The following is a 24,971-nucleotide window of genomic DNA, read 5'->3' on the forward strand; positions in this document are numbered from 1 at the left end:
TCTGCACTGAGGCCACCCAGGAGAGATGAAGGCTGCGTTCACAGACAGGCTAGTGAGAAATGGCTGAGTGCTGGGCACGAAGAGGCGGTATAGGAGGCTTGAATTGAAATAGATAAAAGTTACAACACAGAAACAGGCTAACAATCCATGTTAGCGTGAGCCTCCACATGAACAAATAGTTCTCATCACATTTACCCACCCTCTTCTCATATCCCTGCAACCCCTTTTCTTTTGCCTATCCAATTTAATTTTGAATGTTGACACAGTTTCTGATTGAGAGCCTAAGATAGTAACTTAAAAAATTGAAATTCCAAAGATTAACATTTTTTGCATTTTGGGTTCACGGGACAATAAAATGATGGAAATTCTCCAAGTTTATTTATTACTGCTGTTAGGAACTAATTCATCTAAATTTGATGTATATGTTACAAAATATTAATTCATCCAGCAAAGTAAAATGTCCTGAGGCAGGATAGATAATTGAATTGATGCATTATAGTATATGGTGTATATGGATTTTCAAAAGCGTTTGATAAAGTGCCACATGGTAGGCTTGCTATTAAGATTGTGGCCCATGGAATAAAGGGGCAATAGCAACATGGATACAGAATTGGCAAAATGACAGGAAATATTTTTCAGACTGGAGGGCGGTGTGCAGTGGTGTTCCCCAGGGGTCGGTGCTGGGAGCACTGCTTTTCTTGATATATATTAATGACTTGGACTTGGATGTACAGGGCACAATTTCAAAATTTGCAGATGATACAAAATTTGGAAGGGTAGTGAACAGTGCGAAGCATAGTGATAGACTTCAAGAGAATATAGACACTCTGGTGGCATGTAACAGATGAAGTTTAAAAATGTGAGTTGGTGCATTTTGGGAGGAAAAATGAGGAGAGGCAATATAAAGTAGAGGGCACAATTCTAAAAAGGGTAGAGGAAAAGAGGGTTCTGGGGGTATATGTGCACAAATTGTTGAAGGTGGCAGGGCAGGTTGAGAAAGCATACAGGATCCTGGGCTTTGTAAATAGAAGCATAGAGTATAAAAGCAAAGAAGTCACGAACCTTTATAAAACACTAGTTCGGCCACAACTGGAGTATATGTCCAGTTCTGGGCACCGCACTTTAGGAAAGATGTGAAGGCCTTAGAGAAGGTGCAGAGGAGATTTACTAGAATGATTCCAGGGATGAGGGACTTTAGTTATGTGGATAGACTGGAGAAGCTTGGATTGTTCTCCTTGGAACAGAGAAGGTTGAGAGGAGATTTGATAGAGGTATTCAAAATCATGAAGGGTCTAGACAGAGTAGATGGAGAGAAACTGTTCCCATTGGCGGAAGGGTCGAGAACCAGAGGGCATAGATTTAAGGTGATTGGCAAAAGAACCAAAGGTGACATGAGGGAAAACCTTTATACACAGCGAGTGGTTAGGATCTGGAATGCACTGCCCGAGGGAGTGGTGGAGGCAGATTCAATCATGGCCTTCAAAAGGGAACTGGATAAGTACATGAAACAAAAAAATGTGCAGGGCTACGGGGATAGGGCGGGGCAGTGGGACTAGCTGGATTGCTCATGCATAGAGTCGGCACGGGCTGAATGGCCTCCTTCCGTGCTGTAACCTTCTGATTCTATGAAGATGTTTTGGCAGAAGATTGGATTACATATTGGCTCCAAAGTTTGTCAAAAGATTCTCTGGTACTCAAAAGGTATAAGGCAATTGTTTACCCCTATCCCTCCTTTTTCTATCCCTTTCCTAAATTATTGATCACCTTTTCCACTTTTTATTAATTCTTCAGACAAGGGAAGTTAGTTGTGCTCCAGAAGATGGAGCTTTCTCACAGACTCAGTCGTGTAGAAAGAGCCAATAATAAAAATGTCAGTGTGGCTCAGTTAGTTCTGTCAGTTGGTTGTGGCTTGAAGCTCAACTTGAACACCTGAGTGCATGATATGGGCTGAAACCTATGTAATACTGAAATGCTGAGTTGCTGGAGGTGCCATCTTTCAGATGAGATGTTAAACCAATTTTTGATCTGCCTGAACAGATGGATGTAAAAGATCCAATGACATTATTTGAAAAGGTGCAGGGGGTTGTCCTGATATACTGCCCAACGTTCATCCATCAACCAACATAACTAAAATAGATTAACTGCTTATTCATTACATTTGTTGTTTGTGTGACCTTGTGGATGCCCTGAGGATATGAAAGTTGCTATAAAAATTCAAGCTCCTTCTCATGCCCTCCCTAGAGCTAGACAATGCTTCCTCTCTTTCGTCTGCAGGGTTTTCACTGCATTTATCAGAGACTCCAAGTTTTATCCTTTCATTAAAGTACATTGCATTCCTGAGAAATCAAAAACACTCTGAATAGGCAGGAGAATCAAGAATTTACATGCTGCTACTGTTACCAGTTTATTTTGTTAGTGACAATGTGCTGCACCAGCAGGTTGACTTTTGCGAATACATTTTTTTAATGGGAGAAATTCAAAATCATTGTAACATACTCTAAGGAATATATTGGGGCTGTACAGTTTGATGCTGCAATTTTGGAGTACTTGCATAATCAGGTAGTTTGTTTAAATTATATAGTGATTTCTATTTTTGTCAGCAAAATAAAGTACCCATTCAAGAGGATGATCCTATTTACTACGTCAAAATAAACACAGGAACTGGTTCCGATAAAGTTTTGTTAACACTAACTTTTGTGACTGCATTTTTATTCTTGCATGCTGACAAGGGATCGACTATAGATACATGAACTATAACTGCCAAACGGCAGGCTGTAATTGGAAAAATGTAACAGCACATGGCAGTTTGTGGGATAATATTTGGTTCCTTTTGGAGTACCATATAGATAATTTTTAGATATAATCAAAATTACGATCAACTGAGCATTACTTCAAAAAAAATTAGATATATCAGAATTTTTGAAATGTGAATGCATTGTTTACATACACTGTACAGTAAATAATTACAAGTGTTTTTGATTTTATTAATTGTATAGTATGAAGCAGTGAAACTTTCTGTGAAGCTGGTTAGCATGTCCATTTCCATTAGAGAAGAACAAGACAAACCAGAGATCTTGAAATTTGCTGTGATTGACTTAAGCACAATGTTGACCCAGAGACCAGGAGCACAAGCAATAAAGTAAGTTTTTATGACTTTTTGTAATATGATATCTGCATGGGTTTATACAATTTGAAGCCGATCCCATCTATAAATAACTAGCTTTATGTGCCCCAGAACTAGGAATAACATAATTGTAATAGAAAATGTAAAATAATAAAAGGCTGTTCAGCCCAACAGCCTGCTACTTTTGCTGACCATGTACAGTTAGCCCTTTTATGGATTCTGCTCATGTTATTCACAAGGGAGGTTGCTAGCCACATGTAAAGTATCCCAAAGGAAAAGCTGAGCAAAATGTCATTCTGATTCCCAAGTTAATTTATCAAACGTCTGGAACAAGAACCTAACATTACATTCTACATAACTCAAATCTAATTTAATTCAACAACTAACATAGCTATATGCTGTTGGTTGGTGACATCAACCACAGACATGAGTCTGCTTCCACATGTGCACTGTTGACATCCAACTTGACTTCTCCCACCTCGTGTTCACTCCGCTGCATCCTTTCCGACTTCTTGTTTTGGATGAGCCATAATTCCTTCAACTAAACATTGGGAAGACTGAGCCATCGTCTTCAGCCCATGTCACAAGTTCTGTACCCTTGCTACAAATTTCACCCCTCCCCCCACCCCCCTGGCCACTGTCTCAGGTTGAACTAGACTATTTTAGTCAAGCTGAGCCTTCAACCTCCTATCCGCTCTATCACAAAGATTGTCTACTTTCTTTTCCGTAACATCGCCCATTTTCTGCCACTACCTCAGCCCTTCTGCCATTGAAATTCATATATTTGCCGTCTTTACCTCTAGGCTCGATTACTCCAATGCTCTCCTTGTCTGCCTCCCTTCCTCCACCCTCCATAAACTGCAAATCGTCCATCAGTCCTGTCCTCGCCGTCCTACCTTGGCTCCTGGCTCCCCCAACGCCTCAGATTTAATATTCTCATAGAACTGAAGAGTCTGCATATGAATGCTAATTCATCCATTCTTTACACAGATGCTAATTGACTTGCTGAGTGTTTCCAACATTTTCTGTTTTTGTTTGATTTCCACCATCTGAAATTTTTTGCTTTGTGTCAAAAATCTCATCTTTGTGTTTAAATCCCTTGATTGTTTTGCACCCCCCCCCAATCTCTTTAGCTTCCTCCAGCCCTACAACTGCCCGCTCCTGAACTCTGTTCTTCAAACTCTAGGTTTATGTCCACATTCCCTGTCACTTGGCACCACCATTGGTGGCTGTGACTTCAGCCACCTAGGCCCCATGCTTGGAATTCCCTCCCTAAAATCATTGAAACATAGAAAATATACGGCACAGAAGGAGGCCCACCCAGCCTCATCCCACTTTCTAGCATTTGGTCCGTAGCCTTGTAGGTTATGGCACCTCAAGTGCATATCCAAGTGTGATGAGGGTTTCTGCCTCGACCACCCTTTCAGGTAGTGAGTACCAGATCCCTACCACCTTCTGAGTGAATTTTTTTTTCGTCAGGTCCCCTCTAATCCTTCTATCAATTACTTTATATCACAGAATTATAGAAAATTTACGGCACAGAAATAGGCCGTTTGGCCCATCGTGTCCGCACTGGCCAAAAATGAGCCACCCAGCCGAATCCCACTTTCCAAAATCTATGCCACCTGGTTATTGACCTTTCTGCTAAGGGAAATAGGTCCTTCCTGTCCACTCTATCTTGGCCCCTCATAATTTTATATGATCCTCTGCCTCTTTCTCCTCCTTCAAGATTCTTCTTCAAACCCATATGTGTAACCTTTTTTTTTGGTCACCCATCTGAATCTCTTATTTTGAATATGTCCATTTTACCTTCTGCCTCTGTGAAGTGTCTTGGGACATTCTAATACATTAAAGGTGCTATATACATGTTGGTTGCTGCAGGTAAGATCAGCTAATGCCTCCCAGGTCAGTGATCAAACTTTTGACCTTCCTGGATTGTGTGGCGCTGCACATGGTAAACCCATCCATTTGTCAAAGAATTGATATGAAAATCCTTCCTGATGTGGTGGTGGGTAAAAGTGGTAAAGCTTATCCTCTCACAGGAACACCTACCAAACTAATCCTTATTTGACAAACTAGAGAAGCAGGCACTGATGGTTGTCAAGCAAATCTTCAATATTTATGGGGTCATTTCATTAATTCAGGAACAATCCCATTGAACTCAAAACTCTATGGGTTGCAGTATTTCAGCAATATTGCATATTATTTGTGACACCTGTCACATTCTGTATGCTGTATGAATTATGCTGTATTCATAATTCCTGATTTAAGGTTCTTAATAAATGTGTTTAACTCTGCTTTCTTGCCTAATGATCTGCAAAAAAAAAGATTGAAGTTGACTAGAGGCTCAACAATCCCTCTGACCTTATTGTCTCGATAATGACTGTACTCACTACAAACTTTGACACTATCTTTGCAACACATGCTTGTTTCACAGTTCTGGTTTCCTTCTCTGGATAGCCTAGACCCAAGCAGCAGGAGAAAAATCACAAACCAGTTGGTGTATAAATCAACTTAAACATAGAACAGTTTGGCCGGACAGATTTTTTTAAGCTATTAAGTTTTGTTTTATTTAAGACAACTAGTCCGGGACACTGCAGAACAGCACTGCAGAGTAATCTGCTGTTGTATTATAGGATGGGTGTTTGTTCTTATAAGTTTATAAGTTACTCCTCAAAATAATAGGATTCAAAGCATTTATTGTTGACGTTCATGGATTTAAGTATACGGTAATAAGTATTATTGACAATAATTAAACATACGCTTAACAGCAAAATTTACGCAATACCTTGAGTTCACCAGAGAATTCAAATATATTAGTTTCGAGCTCGACGTTTTCAAGGCTGATCAGACTGTAGCAAATTCTGAGATCTCTCCTAACACACTTCTAAAACTTTTTTCAAACCTTCCCACATGACAAACCTCATGTTTCTGTATTACCTAATCCCTTTCCCATGTCCCTGATCAATAACTTCAGTTTTAACAAGTACAACTCCCCAAACGTTGTTATAATTTTACCTTGATTGAACTGTAAATCAGATCATTAAACTGGGGACGGTTATGGAGAAATTAATGAACAAAGACAAAAGAATATAGGCAACGTTCACTTTTCCACATTCCTTACACAGATTTGGCTGTGGATGAGTTAAAGTCCCAAGTAGATATTTCTAACCCACATGAATGTTCAATTGAAATTAGAACTTTTTGACTTGATGGTTAAAACATATCCTGGGAAGACATTTAATTGCCATAAAGATGTCCTGTTTCCCTGTAAAGCTGAAAGATATGTGTGGCTAAAAGCTGCCATTTTGTCTCTCTCAAGACTCCAGCTAACAAAGGAAGCGTGGTGGTCTGGTGCTGAATGTCTTATCAGGTGACGTAGGAGGAAGCCTCCGAAAGCTTGTGATTTCAAATAAAGCTGTTTGACTATAACCTGGTGTTGTAAGACTCCTTATATTTGTCCACCCCAGTCCATCACCGGCATCTCCACATCATTATCAGCTAAAGTTCTCCGACTGGAATGCCTTCTAATTAAGTTTACTGTCCAAACTGACAGTTGCCCTTCACTGCATTCTACATTAATAAAATAAAGCAAGCCTATCTTATGATCTCTAACATTCTTCTAACAGAAACTCACTTAACTGGCTAAAGCTAAAGTTAATACTACCACTATATAAAGAGACATCAAGACATTTTAATTAACCCTTTCCTTACAGTCGGAAATTATTTAAGTGATATGCTGTACTATTGTTTCAGGTTGGTTTAATGGTTAAGGTTGCACGTTAATCTGAAATTTGTACTATGTTATCCTTATGAGGTACTTTTTTTTTTGTAGATTTGAAGTGATGATAAGTACATTTGAAGTGACAGGACTACCTCAGAAAATACACACACCACTGCTGCTTTCTTCAAGGAATGTTATGACTGAGAATGAAGATGTTCTGCTCAGGATAATGTTTGAAACCAATCCTCTGGACGAAAGAGCTGATCAGCGGCTGAGGGTGGAGTCACAACCACTAGAAATTGTGTATGATGCAGTGAGTGGAATATACAAATATGCATTCTGTATTTTTTGAAGTTGTAAATAAGTTGTACAAACCACTCATCTAGTTTCTGATTGCCATTTCAGGAAAAACCTTAAATCACACTGGAGTTCTCGTTAAATGTAGATGTGATTAGAGATATGGGGCAGCATTTTAGCACCCGCCAGCGGGTGCGTTCCTGGCAGGGGGGCCCCCGAAAATCGGGATATCCCGGAGCGCGACCGGAGCCCGCCTTGAACCCACGCACTTCCGGGTTCCCCGCTGACGCACCGGCGTGCGCGCGCAGCCCCCGCTGGTGGGAATCCCGCAGGCAATTAAAGCCAGCGGGGTTCCACTTGAAGGTATTTATTTTGCTTGTTCAGGTCATTAACTGACCTGATTAAGGGATTATGTGCGGAGGGGTGGGATTTTAGAGCAAACTGGGACTGTTTCCCACATTGGGGGAAACACTCCCAGTTCAAATGGACCTGTTGCAGCTGTCAGCCTGTGGCAGCTGCAAAGGTCCATTTGACAGGTTGTGGGGGGGAGACCCTCATTCATTGCAGGAGGCCACTCTGTCACTTGGGACAAAGTTTGGCCTCCACCACCCTCCTCCTGACAGTCAAAGTCACCAACCTGCACACTTACCCCGGGGTCCGGAGACATGTACCTACCTTGCGGACCCCCTCAGATGTACATCTTGCGGATGGGGGACGCCGTAGCTGCAGTCATGACCTCCTCGGAGGGCGAACAACATCACCAGCCTCGCCATCCACGCCGTCCACCTCTGACACGTGGAGCTCCACAACAGAGTGCTGTGACGCATCCACCTGTACAGCAGGAGGGAGGGCTACCGCAGAGAGAGATGCGTCGCAGAGGGCACTACTCTCGCCACAGACTGAGGCTCAGCCTCCTGGACCTCTCTGAGCAGCCGTGCACACGGCGGCTCAGAGTCACTCGACGTAGTCGTGGACATCTGCAGCCTCTTTCATGCCGAGCTGCTCCTGGCTGGCCCGAGCACCATCTTCTTACCTGTCGCTGTCAAAGTCACCACTGCCCTCAACAACTTCTCCTCTGCATCCTTCCAGGGTGCCACCGGGGACATCGCCGACGTCTCTCAGTCGTCTGCGCAAAAGAGCCCTGCAAATACACCTACACCCACTCTGCATTGACGCAATGGGTGGCATCAGTTGTGGGTCCTCATAGTGATCCTCAGGAGCGGGCATTATTGCACAAACCAGACAAGATTCGCGAAGACATGGCAGTAGTGGTGCCAATATAATATGTAATGTGAGTTGGTCAGAAATTCAATATAAGTAACAACCATGACAAACCCTCAAACACCCTTGTGCATCCCCTTCATGCTCACGACACGTTTGCCTTACGCTGCCTACTGCACATATGTGATGCATGCCCTGTGGCTTCAGCATAGGTAGTGGCAGGTTGGGTGAGGCTGGCCGTGAAAGAGATGCACGAGAGGGTGAGTATGAGATAGAGCCATGAGATTGTATGAGGATTGGGTTGAGTGGTAGTGGCGGGATGAGTACTGGCGAGGTGAGTAGGTGCAGGTAAGATGAGGCTGAGGTATGAGGGGTGATGTGACAGAGTAGTGTTGGCAGTGCTGAAGGAGATGTGGGGTGGGGGCAGTGATGTGGCAGACGGAGTGTAGGGGAAAGAGTACGTGTACTCACTTTGGCTGACCTACTGAGGTCATTGGAGTGCCTCCTGCACTGTATGCAGGTGGGCGATATGTTGGTTGCGCTGATGACCTCCTCTGCCACCTCGAGCCAGGCCTTCCTGGTGGCAGAGGCAGGCCGCTTCCTCCCGTCCGCCGGGAGGAAGATCTCTGTCCTCCCCCTCCTCCTCACCCCATGTATTGATACCTGGAGTGAGGCATCATTAAACTGGGAGCAGCCTTCCCCCTGGGCTGCTCCATGCTGTGATTTTTTCTATTTGTTGCAGCATCCGTCAGTGGAGGACTGCCCCTTTAAATAGAGCTCCTCCAGCTGACAGATCTTACTGCGCATGCGCAGTCCGCCCGACGCGCAGATCAGCAGTGGGGAACCCGGAGGACCAGGTAAGTGGATGCAATTAGTGGATTGTATGCTACGATTGCGCGGGGAGCTGACTAATTTCACCGGGCGCGTTACCCACGCGCCTGATCGCCCCCCCTGCCGAGAACCCGCAGCCCTGCTAACATCGGGCCCATGTTAATGTAGTGGTTAAAGTACTGGATTAGCAACCCCGAGTTGAATTTATCATAGCAAGTTGCGAAATTGAATTCACCAAGAAAAATGTTATGAAAATCCAACTGATTTATTACCCTGCCATGCCTATCCAGTCTGGCTGACGTGACTTCTGTCTCACAATATGTGGTTGATTCATTAATTCCCTCTGAAGTGTCCTAACAAGCCACTCAGTCATAAACAAACACTCCAGAACACAATGACTTATTAGCAACAATGCAGGAATCTGATCAGGACAATCATTTTCCTGGATACAGGCGTAGTGCCGGGGGATTGGTGGACTGCTAACGTTGTACCATTGTTTAAAAAGGGAGCGAAGGATAGACCAAATAATTACAGGCCAGTCAGCCTAACCTCGGTGGTGGGCAAATTATTGGAATCAATTCTGAGGGACAAGATAAACTGTCACTTAGAAAGGCACGGACTAATCAAGGACAGTCAGCATGGATTTGTTAAGGGGAGGTCATGTCTGACTAACTTGATTGAATTTTTCGAGGAGGTGACGAGGAGGATCGATGAGGGGAGCACAATTGATGTAGTCTACATGGATTTTAGCAAGGCTTTTGACAAGGTCCCACATGGCAGATTGGTCAAAAAAGTAAAGGCCCATGGGATCCAAGGGAATGTGGCAAATTGGATCCAAAATTGGCACAGTGGCAGGAAGCAAAGGGTAATGGTCGACGGATGTTTTTGCGACTGGAAGGCTGTTTCTAGTGGGGTGCCACAGGACTTGGTACTAGGTCCTTTGCTTTTTGTGGTATACATTAACGGTTTGGACTTAAACATAGGGGGCATGATTAAGAAATTTGCGGATGACACAAAGGTAGGCCATGTGGTTGATAGTGAGGAGGAAAGCTGTAGACTGCAGGAAGATATCAATGGACTGGCCAGATGGGCAGAAAAGTGGCAAATCGAATTCAATCTGGAGAAGTGTGAGGCGATGCATTTGGGGAGAGCAAACAAGGCAAGGGAATACACAGTATCTTCCCGTTTATTGAGAGGCGTGGAGGAACAGAGGGACCTTGGAGTGCATGTCCACAGATCCCTGAAGGTAGCAGGACAGGTAGATAAGGTGGTTAAGAAGGCATATGGAATGCTTTCCTTTACTAGCCGAGGCATAGAATATGAAAGCAGGAATGTTATGCTGGAACTGTATAAAACACTAGTTAGGCCACAGCTTGAGTACTGCGCACAATTCTGGTCACCACATTACAGGAAGGATGTAATTGCAGTAGAGAGGGTGCAGAGGAGATTTACGAGGATGTTGCCAGGACTGGAGAATTTTAGCTATGAAGACAGATTGGATAGGCTGGGGTTGTTTTCCTTGGAACAGAGGAGGTGATTTGATTGAGGTGTACAAAATTATGAAGGGCCTAGATGGAGTGGATAGGAAGGACCTATTTCCCTTAGCGGAGGGGTCAATAACCAGGGGGCATAGATTTAAAATGATTGGTAGAAGGATTAGAGTGGAAATGAGGAAAAATGTTTTCACCCAGAGGGTGGTGGGGGTCTGCAACTCACTGCCTGAGAGGGTGGTAGACGCAGAAACGCTCAGTTCATTTAAAAAAATACCTGGATGTGCACCTGAAGAGCCGTGACCTGCAGGGCTATGGACCAAATACAGGAAAGTGGGATTAGGCTGGGTGGCTCATTTCTCAGCAGGCACGGACACAATGGGCTGAATGGCCTCCTTCTGTGCCGTAAATTTTCTATGATTATGCACTGATGCCCAATTTGGGAGAGCTGTCACACAAACTAGTCAAGCAACAGCCTTACATAGTTATAATCCTGAAAGTACAACTATCAATCAAAATCCCAGACTACTCCATCACCATCCCTAGGTATGTTTTGTCCCATTGACATGATAGACCCAGAAAAGGTGGGGGGTGGTGGGGCCACAATGGTATGCAGTTAAGCGGGCTTAGCCATGAACGTCCTCAACATAATCTCTGGACCCCATGAAGTCTAATAGCTTCAGATAACCTAAGGCCAAGGAAATCTACTGATTGCAAACTAATGTCCCACTTTCACCGACGAATCAGTACTCCTCCATGTTGAACGCCACTTGGAGGAAGCACCGAGGGAAGCAAAGACACAAAATGTACTCTGCATAAGGAACTTCAATATCCACTGCCAAGAGTGGCACTGTTGTACTGCCACTGACCGAGCTGGCTGAGTCCATTTCTTGACTTGTTGCTTGACTCGTCTGAAGCTGCCAGACTAGGCCTGCATAACATGATGTCTCTCTCTGGCATTCCCTCAGGATCGAGGATGACTTGGTGGAAGATGCCTGTGCGTGGATTCTTTTAACGTGGGGTGGTTGTTGCACACCAACCACCACACAGTCCCAGCAGAGCGAAGTCTTGGCCCAATGGCAGGGAAATCAGAGACGATTGGAGACCAGGTTCTGCTGGAGGACGGGGACAGTGCAGCACTTCACTGGAGTGTCAGCCTAGATTTTCGTGCTCAAGTCTCTGGAGTGGGACCTGAACCTACAACCTTCTGACTCAGATGAGAGTGCGACCCACTGAGCCACGGCTGACACTACAGGCCTGCATAAAGTGGTGCAAGAACCAACACAAGGAGTAACCTACTTAACCTTGTCTTCCCCAAACTACCTGTCATATCTCACAAAAGGAGGATAGTCATGATTGTTGGAAGCCGATTATTGCTGCAGGAGTTCTTCAAACAAGGATCCTGAACCTAATCATTTTCAGCTGCTTCATCAGTGACCTTCCCTCTATGAAGCCGAGAGCTAGGCTGTTCACAGACAATTCAATACTGTTCAGCCCCAGTTATAGCTTTGACGATGACGCAGCCCATGGCAGCTGACAGCAAGACCTGAACAACATTCAGACTTGGGTGAACAAACAGCAGGTAACATTCATGCCATATAAGTGCCAGGTAATGACTATCTTGAACAAGGAAAGGCCCAGTGATCTAATTGAATGGCGGAACAAGCTTGGGGGACTGAATGGCCGACTTCTCCTTGATCTTTATCGCCGAGTCTTCATTGACTCTTCCATCACCATTCCTGGGTATGTCCTGGCCCACCGGCAGGACAGAACCACCAGAGGTGACAGTACAGTAGTATACAGTCAGAAGGGAGTGGCCCTGGGAGTCCTCAACATTGATTCCGCACCCCATGAAATCTCATGGCATCAATTCAAACATGGGCAAGGAAACCTCCTGCTGCTTACCACCTACCGCCCTCTCTCAGCTGATGAATCAGTCAGTCCTCCTCCATGTTGAGCACCACTTGGAGGAAGCACTGAAGGGTAGCAAGGGCACAGAATATACTGTGATAAGGGGACTTCAATGTTCATCACCAAGAGTGGCTTGGTAGCACCACTGCTGACCGAGTCCTGAAGGACATAGCTGCCAGACTGGGCCTGCAGCAGCTCGGAACCAAACCAACACAAGGGAAAAATGTACTTGACCTCGTCCTCACCAATCTACCTGTCGCAGATGCATCTGCCCATGACAGTATTGGTAGGAATGACCACCGCACAGTCCTTGTGGAGACGAAGCCCCGTCTTCACACTGAGGACACCATCCAACGTGTTGTGTGGCACTACCACCGTGCTAAATGGGATAGATTCAGAACAGATCGAGCAGCTCAAAACTGGGCATCCATAAGGCGCTGTTGGCCATCAGCAGCAGAAGAATTATATTCCAGCACAATCTGTAACCTCGTGACCCCGCATATTCCTCACTCTACCATTACCAACAAGCTAGGGGATCAGCCCTGGTTCAATGAGGAATGTAGATAAGCATGCCAGCAACAGCACCAGGCATACCTAAAAATGAGGTGCCAACCTGGTGAAGCTACAACACAGGACTACATGCATGCTAAACAGTGGAAGCAACATGCTATAGACAGAGCTAAGCGATTCCACAACCAACGGATCAGATCAAAGCTCTGCAGTCCTGCCACATCCAGTCATGGATGGTGGCAGACAATTAAACAACTAACGGGAGGAGGAGGCTCCGTAAACTTCCCCATCCTCAATGATGGCAGAGTCCAGTACGTGGGTGCAAAAGACAAGGCTGAAGCGTTTTCAACCATCTTCAGCCAGAAGTGCTGAATGGATGATCCATCTCGGCCTCCTCCCGAGATCCCCACCATCACAGAAGCCAGTCTTCAGCCAATTCGAATCACTCCACATGATATCAAGAAACTGCTGAGTGCTCTGGATACAGGAAAGACTGTGAGCCCTGACAACACCTCGGCTGCGATGCTGAAAACTTCTGCCCCAGAACTAGCAGCACCTCTAGCCAAGCTGTTCCAGTACAGCTACAACACTGGCATCTACCTGCCAATGTGGAAAATTGTCCAGGCATGTCCTGTCAACAAAAAGCAGGACAAATCCAAACTGCCCCATCAGTCCACTCTCAATCATCAGCAAAGCGATGGAAGGTGTCGTCGACAGTGCTGTCAAGCAGCACTTACTCACCAATGCTCGGTTTGGGTTCTGCCAGGACCACTCGGCTCCAGACCTCATTACAGCCTTGGTCCAAATATGGGCAAAAGAGCTAAATTCTAGAGGTGAGGTGAGAGTGACTGCACTTGACATCAAGGCAGCATTTGACCGAGTGTGGCACCAAGGGGCCCTAGTAAAATTGAAGTCAATGGGAATCAGGGGGAAAACTCTCCAGTGGCTGGAGTCATATCTAGCACAAAGGAAGATGGTAGTTGTTGTTGCAGGCCAATCATCTCAGCCCCAGGGCATTGCTGCAGGAGCTCCTCAGGGTAGTGTCCTAGGCCCAACCATCTTCAGCTGCTTCATCAATGACCTCCCCTCCATCATAAGGTCAGAAATGGGAATGTTCGCTGATGATTGCATAGTGTTCAGTTCCATTCGCAATCCCTCAGATGATGAAGCAGTCCGTCCCGCATGCAGCAAGACCTCGACAACATCCAGGCTTGGGCTGACAAGTGTCAAGTAACATTCGAGCCAGACAAGTGCCAGGCAATGACTATCTCCAACAAGAGAGAGTCTAACCACCTCCTCTTGACATTCAACGACATTACCATCGTCGACCCACCATCAACATCCTGGGGGTCATCATTGACCAGAAACTTAACTGGACCAGCCACATAAATACTGTGGCTACAAGAGCAGGTCAGAGGCTGAGAACTCTGCGGCGAGTGACTCACCTCCTGACTCCCCACAGCAGTTCCACCATCTACAAGGCACAAGTCAGGAGTGTGATGGAATACTCTCCACATGCCTGGGTGAGTGCAGCTCCAACAACACTCAAGAAGCTCGACACCATCTAGGACAATGCAGCCCACTTGATTGGTACCCCATCCACCACCCTAAACATTCACTCCCTTCACCCCGGCGAACCGTGGCTGCAGTGTGTACCATCTACAGGATGCATTGCAGCAATTTGCCAAGGCTTCTTCTACAGCACCTCCCACGACCTCTACCACCTAGAAGGACAAGGGCAGTAGGCACATGGGAACACCACAACCTGCACGTTCCCCCTCCAAGTCACACACCATCCCGACTTGGAAATATGTTGCCGTTTCTTCATCGTCACTGGGTCGAAACCCTGGAACTCCCTACCTAACGGCACTTTGGGAGAACCTTCACTACACTGACTGCAGTGGTTCATGAAGGCGGCTCACCACCACCTTCTTGAGGGCAATTAGAGATGGGCAATAAATGCTGGCCTTGCCAGCGACGCCCACATCCAATGAACAAATAAAAAGTCCCCAACCGTCAGCTTCTTGGGAGTCAAATTTAATCAGAACCTTACCTGGGCCAGCCATAACAACAATGTGGCTACAAGAGACAGGACAGGATGGGTATTCTGCAATGAGGCAGAATATTCCTGACCCCTCAATGCCTCTCTACCATCCAAAATGCTGAAGTTAGGATTGTGATGGAATACGCACCACTTGCACGGACGAGTGTAACCATAACAACACTTGAAGCTCGACACCATCCAGGACACGAGTCTGCTTGATCGCCACCCTTGCATCTGGTCTCGGTATCCACCCTCTCCACCAGTGGCATACTGTGGCTACAGGATGCACTGCAGCAACTTATCAAAATCCTGGAATTTCCTACCTAACACCATTGTGGAGCAGCATCAGCATAAGGGCTGCAGCAGTTCAAGGAGTAGGCACACCGCTGCCTTCTCAGGACATCTAGGATAGTCGATAAATAAAGCTTTGCCAAGATCATCCATACAGGTAAAAATAGTTAAGAGCATGTGTGAAAGATGCAACGTCTGCACGTAGTGAAGTATGTTGAGCACCACTTGGAGGAAGCACTGAGGGTAGCAAGGGCACAAAATGTACTCTGGGTGGGGGACTTCAATGTCCATCACCAAGAGTGGCTCGGTAGCACCACCACTGACCGAGCTGGCCGAGTCCTGAAGGACATAGTTGCCACAGACTGGGCCTGCGGCAGGTGGTGAGCGAACCAACACCAGGGAAAAACTTACTTGACCTCGTCCTCACCATTCGACCTGTCGCAAATCATCTGTCCATGACCGTATTGGTAGGAGTGACCACCGCACAGTCCTCGTGGAAACCAAGTCCCGTCTTCGCACTGAGGACACCATCCAACGTGTTGTGTGGCACTACCACCGTGCTAAATGGGATAGATTCAGAACAGATCTAGCAGCTCAAAACTGGGCATCCATGAGGTGCTGTGGGCCATCAGCAGCAGCAGAATTGTATTCCAGCACAATCTGTAACCTCATGGCCTGTCATATTCCTCACTGTACCATTACCAACAAGCCAGGGGATCACCCCTGGTTCAATGAGGAGTGTAGAAGAGCATGCCAGGAGCAGCACCAGGTGTACCTAAAAATGAGGTGCCGACCCAGTGAAGCTACAACTCAGCACGACGTGCATGCCAAACAGCGGAAGCAACATGCTTTTGACAGAGCTAAGCGATTCCACAACCAACGGATCAGATCAAAGCTCTGCAGTCCTGCCACATCCAGTCGTGAATGGTGGTGGACAGTTAAACAACCAACGGGAGGAGGAGACTCTGCAAACATCCCCAGCCTCAATGATGGCGGAGTCCAGTACGTGAGTGCAAAAGACAAGGCTGAAGCATTTGCAACCATCTTCAGCCAGAAGTGCCGAGTGGATGATCCATCTCAGCCTCCTCCCGATATCTCCACCATCACAGAAGCCAGTCTTCAGCCAATTCGATCCACTCCATGTGATATCAAGAAACGGCTGAGTGCACTGGATACAGCAAAGGCTATGGGCCCCGACAACATCCCAGCTGTAGTGCTGAAGACTTGTGCTCCAGAACTAGCTGGGCCTCTAGCGAGACTGTTCCAGTACAGCTACAACACTGGCGTCTACCCGACAATGTGGAAAATTGCCCAGGTATGTCCTGTCCACAAAAAGCAGGACAAATCCAATCCGGCCAATTACTACCCCATCAATCTACTCTCAATCATTAGCAAAATGATGGAAGGTGTCGTCGACAGTGCTATCAAGCGGCACTTACTCACCAATAACCTGCTCACTGATGCTCAGTTTGGGTTCCGCCAGGACCACTCTGCTCCAGACCTCATTACAGCCTTGGTCCAAACATGGACAAAAGAGCTGAATACCAGAGGTGAGGTAAGAGTGACTGCCCTTGACATCAAGGCAGCATTTGACCGAGTGTGGCACCAAGGAGCCCTGGTAAAATTGAAGTCAATGGGAATCCGGGGGAAAACTCTCCAGTGACTGGAGTCATACCTAGCACAAAGGAAGATGGTAGTGGTTGTTGGAGGCCAATCATCTCAGCCCCAGGACATTGCTGTAGGAGTTCCTCAAGGCAGTGTCCTTGGCCCAACTATCTTCAGCTGCTTCATCAATGACCTTCCCTCCATCATAAGGTCAGAAATGGGGATGTTCGCTGATGATTGCTGTGTTCAGTTCAATTCGCAACCCCTCAAATAATGAAGCAGTCCGAACCCGCATGCAGCGAGACCTGGACAACATCCAGGCTTGGGCTGATAAGTGGCAAGTAACATTCGCGCCAGATAAGTGCCAGGCAATGACCATCTCCAACAAGACAGAGTCTAATCACCTCCCCTTGACATTCAACGGCATTACAATCGCCGAATCCCCCACCATCAACATCCTGGGGGTCACCATTGACCAGAAACTTAACTGGACCAGCCATATAAATACTGTGGCTATAAGAGCAGGTCAGAGGCTGGGTATTATGCGGCGAATGACTCACCTCCTGACTCCCTAAATCCTTTCCACCATCTACAAGGCACAAGTCAGGAGTGTGATGGAATACTCTCCACTTGCTTGGATGAGTGCAGCTCCAACAACACTCAAGAAGCTCGACACCATCCAAGATAAAGCAACCCGCTTGATTGGCACCCCATCCACCACCCTAAACATTCACTCCCTTCACCACCGGCGCACTGTGGCTGCAGTGTGTACCATCCACAGGATGCACTGCAGCAACTCGCCAAGGCTTCTTCGACAGCACCTCCCAAACCGGCGACTTCTACCACCTAGAAGGACAAGAGCAGCAGGCGCATGGGAACAACACCACCTGCATGTTCCCCTCCAAGTCACACACCATCCCGACTTGGAAATATATCGCCGTTCCTTCATTGTCGCTGGGTCAAAATCCTGGAACTCCCTTCCTAACAGCACTGTGGGAGAACTGTCACCACACGGACTGCAGTGGTTCAAGAAGTCGGCTCACCACCACCTTCTCAAGGGCAATTAGGGATGGGCAATAAATGCCAGCCTCGCCAGCGACGCCCACAATCCCATGAACGAATAAAAAAAGAATGCTGCCCGCCATATTGATGGAGGGCAAAAAATTCTCATAGAAGTGCCCACTCCTGGAACAGGCTTTAGACCCTTTGCATATGCAAATAAGGGGCCTAAAGCCTGTTTGAGGCCCTCATCGCAAGATTGGATTGCACTCGGGCACCGGCTGCACCCTGTTCCTTAAAGGGCTGCGACCATCAAGGTAAGTTCTTAAAATATACTTAGATGAATGTAGAGTCGGGAGGAGGAGGAGTTCAAAGAACACAGGCTGGCGCTGCTCCTGTTCGCGTGCTTTTTAAATTTTAATTTAAAAAAACTTCTTCTTTTCCTCCCACTCCACCGGCCACCGCAACCTCCTGACCAGACTGTCCCCCTTCCTCACTTACTTGAAGGCTGTTGCTACCATCGCAGTGGACCAATGTTTGAATGATGCTTCGCCTGGCCTCTTACTCCTCACCTCTTACTCTGCCGCTCGTTGGCTTCATGGAAATGAGGCACGAAGCTGAATATCAGGGGCAACTTGGGCCTCACCATTCAGGTGCAGGGATTGTTATCCTGTGTCCTCCCCCCCCCCCCAAAAAAAAAATGGACGTGCCCAAATTTCTTGGCCATAATGCTTTTGCAAAATTCCAAAGGACTGAAGATTTGTTACAGTTCTAGCAAGTACATCTGTGCAAGTATTATAAAAATGTTATGGGTACTTCCATACATTAAGTAAGTAGATAATTCCGTTTAGATAACTTTACACTAAATGGTTAATATATTCTTTCCAACAGAGAACTGTGAACAGTTTAGTGGACTTCTTTCGACCTCCCAGTGATGTACATCTGGAGGAGCTCACTTCAGCTACTTTGATGAAGCTTGAGGAATTCCGTGACAAAACTGCAACAGGTAAATGTCAATATATATTGTTCTTGTATTATTTTTCATCAGGAAGCTTTTTAAATAGTAATGATCTGCCATTTGTTGAATAATTCATACATTTTGCTGTGGTTGCAAGCAGTTATTATTTGTCAGAGTATTGCCCAGAAATGGGGAAGCAAAAAGAGTTTGGGAGAAGGGGAACTAACCATTTTCTATTTGGGCTCTTGAGCTGACATTTCTAAAACTGAAAGTAAAGAAAGTGCTTGACTCATCAGTACAATCAAAATATATGAATGAGTGACTCTTCAAACATAAAAGGTTGATTCCAAGCAGTATGCTTTATACCTGGCATGGAGGAAATGTTCTTTGTAAATCTGAGTTTTTGAGTGAAATCATCAAAGGTCACACCATATTTTCTTTTGCATACTTTTCAACTGACTTCATTATTCTGTATTGTTCCCAATACTAACCTCAATATAGAGTTGATTTAGGAGAAAATTGAAGAACAGTAAATGCATTGTATACTTTATAACTGAAAAGTTGAAAAATACTTTAATCCAACATATTTTCAGTTCTATTTAATCCAGGTTTTAAAATCAAACTGTGTATATGCATTACATATATATTTATTATAAATTTGATAGCTATTGTCTCACTGTTCTCTGAAATTTTCCTCCAGGGAATTTGAACTTGATCCTCAATAGACTCATGTTTCCTTCTGTTCAAATTGCTTAAATTCCTTTTAAACTCTTTGACCCATAAATTTGGCCATGTCCGTTTTCCGGACGCTAACTGCCTCACTAAGCCCCCAACGTGGCGGGCAGGAAGTGCACACTTATTTTTGGTTGGAAGTGTGCCACCTGTCATGTTGCTGAAGGAAAAGTAAGTGTCCACGGCCCTTGCTAGGCGTTAGTCCTTTTGCATGTGAAAATAAAGGGTTGAGCACCTGTTGAGGCCCCCACTGCGAGATTGGTTTGCCCTGAGGCAGCCGTTGCTACCGAAAAGGTACGTTTTTGAAATTTATTTACTTGAATGTGGAACTCCTCTCAACCCCTCGTTTAAAGAATGCAAGCTGCTGCTCCCCTGATTGCCTCCAATTCCCCCCCCCCACCCCCAACACCTCCTGTCTCCTGACCCACGGCTCCTGCCTTCGCCCCTCCCGCACCCCTGGCCACTTATCTCCTGACCCCCGGCTTCACTTAGCTGAGGGCTACTGCAACTCTAGCAGTGTCCTGATCTTGGTTTCCTCTTCGCTGATTGGCTATTTGCGCCACACTGGCTGCATTGAAGTGAGGCTCGAGGCTCAATATGGTGCTTCGAGTCTCACCATTCAGGCGTGGGGAATGTGCCTTGCGACCCCCAAAAATGGGCGTGCCTGAATTGTTACCCCTTATTGTGTAAAACTGCTTTGTTGTTGGCTCTGGTTCTTACTCAGTGGCCAGTCTCCATCACTGATTTGGCATGGTTATATCGTCCTGGGGGCTCATCCAAGGTTTATGCCTAAGGTGGTGAGCCTTCATCCTTACTAAGCAATCCTGTGGCATCATTTCTGTTATGTGATTGCACATAGTTGTGGAAGTCTACATGGATTGCAGTAAATTATTTCGTAAATCTCAGCAACCATTTTTAATGTATTGGCCCAAAGGTCTTAGCAATGTTGCCTCCAGACAAAGATTAGCTGAAAGGATGTTGGAGTGGATTCTCAAGTTTTACCACCGAGTGAGTAGGAAACCTTCAAGCTCAGTTAAGAGACAGTCTACTAAGTCCTCATGGGCTAACCTGAAATAGGTTTTGATTGAATGGAACTTCACACGACAACAGTTACGAAAAAAATTTTTCAAAGGACTTTGTTAACAGAAGCTATTGTTGGAGTTAATTAATGGTCACGTGACATTGTTAATTACAGTTACATTAGAAACAAACTGAGGAAAAAGGTCAGTTCTTAACCTGAAATTTCCTTTTGATATAAGTTTTCAGACAATCTTGATGAAACTAATCCATGAATACAGTTAACTGTGATATTAGATGATCAGCCAAAACTTGGCAAGACCACATCGAGCTAATCAATGAACAAAGCTTAGTAATGTACATAAACAAAAAAACCTGCTTTCTTCACAACCAAATCAACGTTTTTACCTGTATGCTTAACACCATTTACACCACCAAAGCAGCAAATCGCACATCTAATGAATCAACTCAAATTTATAACTCTCGTTCCTGACAAATGGATTGATTAGCTAGATGTCACAAGACCCGATCAATTATTGAGGTGGAGCACTTACGTAGGATCAAACATCCTTTTACTCTCTTGATTTTTAAATAATTTTAACCTTTCAATAGCAGCACACGTTGATATATTTAAGGGCATACAAGCAAAATAATATGTTTATGACAAGATTGTTAATTCTGGAGAAAAAGTTTTTTTGTTAAATTAGAAATCTCATCCCCTCTGCTATCACAGAACGTACAAATAAAATGTAAATATATTTTCTAGAACAAAAATAGTGTTATATTTTTTAAAAACATATTCTTATAACATCACTTTGATACCTGTGCCCTTGTTGCATTTTTAGTGACCTACACAACAATCTTTCAACATTTTTTATGGGGGTGGCATAAGGGAGGAGACAAGTGCAAGAAACATAAGTGAACACTGGTATCTAGAAGTAACAATATGATTTGAATTCTGTTGCTCTAACCAGATGTGATGTTTTTGTTAACCTGTTAAATATTAAGTGCATGCTCAAAACCTAAAGTGCCAAATTCCACATAAATATCATGTACCTGAATTACTATAATTTTGAGTATTGGAACATTACTTAAAATAACAGTTCTTGTCCTACCTTTTAGAATTTGGGCAGCAGTAATTCCATTGGTTAAGAGTAGGTGGACTGGGCTTACACAAACGATGTGCATTAACAGTTTTGCAAATAGTGTACATTTCCAGTACAGGCAGCATAAACTTTCACATGACAGGAGTGTGATACATTGACATTTTCTGTCTAGGTAAGAATTCTTATGTTTAGTATACCATTGCAATATTTGTTAAAAAAACAGCAAAAGAGGATCTCAGTAAAGAATTCATGATTTCCCATTTATTGTTTGCACTGACGTGTATTTGTAAATTTGTACTGCTTACAGGCTTGATGTATGTTATTGAGACACAGAAAGTCCTGGACTTAAAAATAAACCTCAAGGCTTCTTACGTCATTGTGCCACAGAATGGTTTTTTTGATAAATCTGCCAGCTTATTGGTTCTTGATCTTGGTAATTTAAAGGTAAGTTTGTAAAAGTGACAGGATAATTTCAATATTACTGAGGTAAAATCACATTGAAAGTTTTTTTACCATGCGTTGTTATCCACTGAGTAGACACATTCATCTTATGTATAAAATAGAAAACCCATATCCCCAAGTGTTTAGAAGTTTTACTAACTTATTGAAATGGAAAAACAAATTTAAGGAGTTCATTTACTTGGCTTACTTGTGTAGAATGATTTGTGTGGTTAATATTGAACCTATAGTTTGGAGAGTTGGGAATATTTTGAAAGGCAGCCTTTGGGGGGGAAAAAAAATGTTCTTGTCCAAATGCTGTTACGATTGTAAAAGTCAAATACTGATATGATAAGTTGAGTTTATTGTGTTTTATACGCAATAACATTTCTCCACCAGTATATGCCCGATATGACCAGCAGGAATGTTAGAAAAACATTGTCTGAATGGTGTGTCAGACTGTACTGCTGTTTCAAAAGTACTCTTCAATATAATGAAACTACTGATTTTTTTTGGTAGCTTCATTTAATAAAAAACATGGTTGGTACTATTTCAACACCAGTGACTCCAAAAAAAATCATAACTTTCCAATGTTAAGTTTTCTGTAAAAAAAAATATTTAAAATTTAACTTGCAATCCACAGGACTTGCTGCCTAGAAGTCCAGCTGCTGCACCATGTCCTTAGATATGTTAAAATCTTTATATAATATCAGCATGGCTCACTTGATGTCATTCTTACTGATGAATCAGAAGGTCACAGGCTTAAGCACAACGCAGAACTTGAGCACATAATGTACGTTGACTGTTGTATTGAGGAAGTGCTACATTGTACGTTTGAATTAAATATTCAACCAAGGCTCTCTCTGCCTTTAGGTGGTCATAAAAGATCCCATGATAGGAAGTTCTCCAGATGCCCCAGCAAACATTCTTCCCTCAACAAATACCCCACCAAAAATAACTTAACTGGTCAATTTATCTCATTTACTGTTTGTGGGACCTTGCTGTGCTCAAATCGGCTGCCACGTTTGCCAACATAACATTGTACTTCAAAAGTAATTGGACATTCCTGGTTATAATACTTGATATTCTTGATTATAACATCTTCATAGGGTAATGGGGGGACAGGGAGGGGGGTATTGGGGAAACGGGGTGGTAGTATTAGGAAAGAAATCTGTTACAGTGCAAGAATGGAAGAATGTTGAGATAAAATCCATGTTGATAGAATTGAGAAATAAGGGAAATGGTACAATTTTTGGTGTGCATAACAGGTCATTGGAGATGAGATAGAGAGTGAGATCTGCAAACATCTTAGAGAGAAATGTAACTGCTTATCAACGTAGGGAATGCTTTTTAGAATGTATCCAACACTGCTTCCTAGATTAGTATGTTTCTAGTCCAACAAAAAAATAAATATTGCTTGATTTAGCTCTGAGAAATGAAGTGGGGCAAGTAACTGATGAGAGTAGGAGATCAATTGGGTAATAGTGACCACAACATAGGTTCACTGCAAAAATGTAAAAAAGTAATGAAGAGTTAAAGATAAGGGTACTGGACTGGTAAAATGCAAATTTTAGTGAGATAAGGGACCTGGCCTAAATTAACCGGGCAGAGAATTAATAAACAGGTCAACTGATGAGCAGTTAGTTTTCTTCAAATATACGATAGACTGCAAAATAGATACATTCATATCGGACAAAAAATGGAGTTCCTTGAATAAATATAGAGAGATTAAAACTAAATTGAAACTTAAAATAAAATAAGTAATATATGATAAAATTAGTGCTAATGAAATGAAACAGTGAGGAATATAGAATGTAAAAGGGGGTTAAAAGGGAATATGAAAAAAGGATAGCAGGTAACATGAAAGGGCTCTTATAAGCCTATAAAAGTAAAAGAATAATTACAGTGGGACCATTTGAAGATGAAGAGGAAGTCTAATTGTGGAGGATGAAGGTGTGGTGCTGATATTAAATAAATATTTTGTCTTTTAAGAGTTTTTTTGGAAGAGGTAACCGATTGGATAGTTAAAGGCAATGCATTAGATATAGTCTATATGAATTTTCAGAGCATGTCAATAAGGTATCTCTCAGGAAGCTTATTGCAAAAATTCAGTCCTATGGTATGAAAGGAAATGTAGCAGGGTGGGAAGCGAAGAGTTTGGGTAAGTGAGTGTTTTGCGGATTGGATAAGGGTCAGTGCTGGATCTACTTTTGTGCATGTGTGTGTGATCTATATAGAGCGAGACATATAGAGGGAGAATAAGGTTAGAAAGAAAGAAAGACTTGCATTTATATAGTGCTGTCTATGACCTCAGGATGTACCAAAGCACTTTACAGTCAATTCAGTACTTTGTGAAGTGTAGTCATTGTTGTAACGTAGGAAACGCGGCAGCCAATTTGCACACAGCAATGCGATGATGACTAGATAATCTGTTTTAGTGATGTTGGTTGAAGGATAAATATTGACTTAGGAAACCGGCTCTTCTTGGAAATAGTGCCAGGGTAGACAGGTGGCAGATTCAATTTAATATGGAGAATGTGAGGTAATCATAGAATCATAGAAGTTACAACATGGAAACAGGCCCTTCGGCCCAACATGTCCATGTCGCCCAGTTTATACCACTAAGCTAGTCCCAATTGCCTGCACTTGGCCCATATCCCTCTATGCCCATCT

General features: G+C 44.0%; 1 protein-coding gene across 5 annotated transcripts in view; it reads left to right on the top strand.

Annotated features, from left to right (window-relative positions):
• Positions 1–24,971, top strand: part of vps13a (vacuolar protein sorting 13 homolog A) — a 366,579-nt gene that overhangs the window by 95,022 nt on the left and 246,586 nt on the right. For all 5 annotated transcript variants that reach the window (XM_067983108.1, XM_067983109.1, XM_067983112.1 and 2 more), the window contains exons 17-20: positions 2,997–3,139; positions 6,960–7,161; positions 18,939–19,053; positions 22,168–22,304. In XM_067983108.1, coding sequence (XP_067839209.1) covers positions 2,997–3,139; positions 6,960–7,161; positions 18,939–19,053; positions 22,168–22,304 — 597 coding nt within the window. The remainder of the gene's footprint in view (positions 1–2,996; positions 3,140–6,959; positions 7,162–18,938; positions 19,054–22,167; positions 22,305–24,971) is intronic.

Source organism: Heptranchias perlo, chromosome 4 (assembly GCF_035084215.1).
Source record: "Heptranchias perlo isolate sHepPer1 chromosome 4, sHepPer1.hap1, whole genome shotgun sequence".
Classification (NCBI taxonomy): Eukaryota; Metazoa; Chordata; class Chondrichthyes; order Hexanchiformes; family Hexanchidae; genus Heptranchias; species Heptranchias perlo.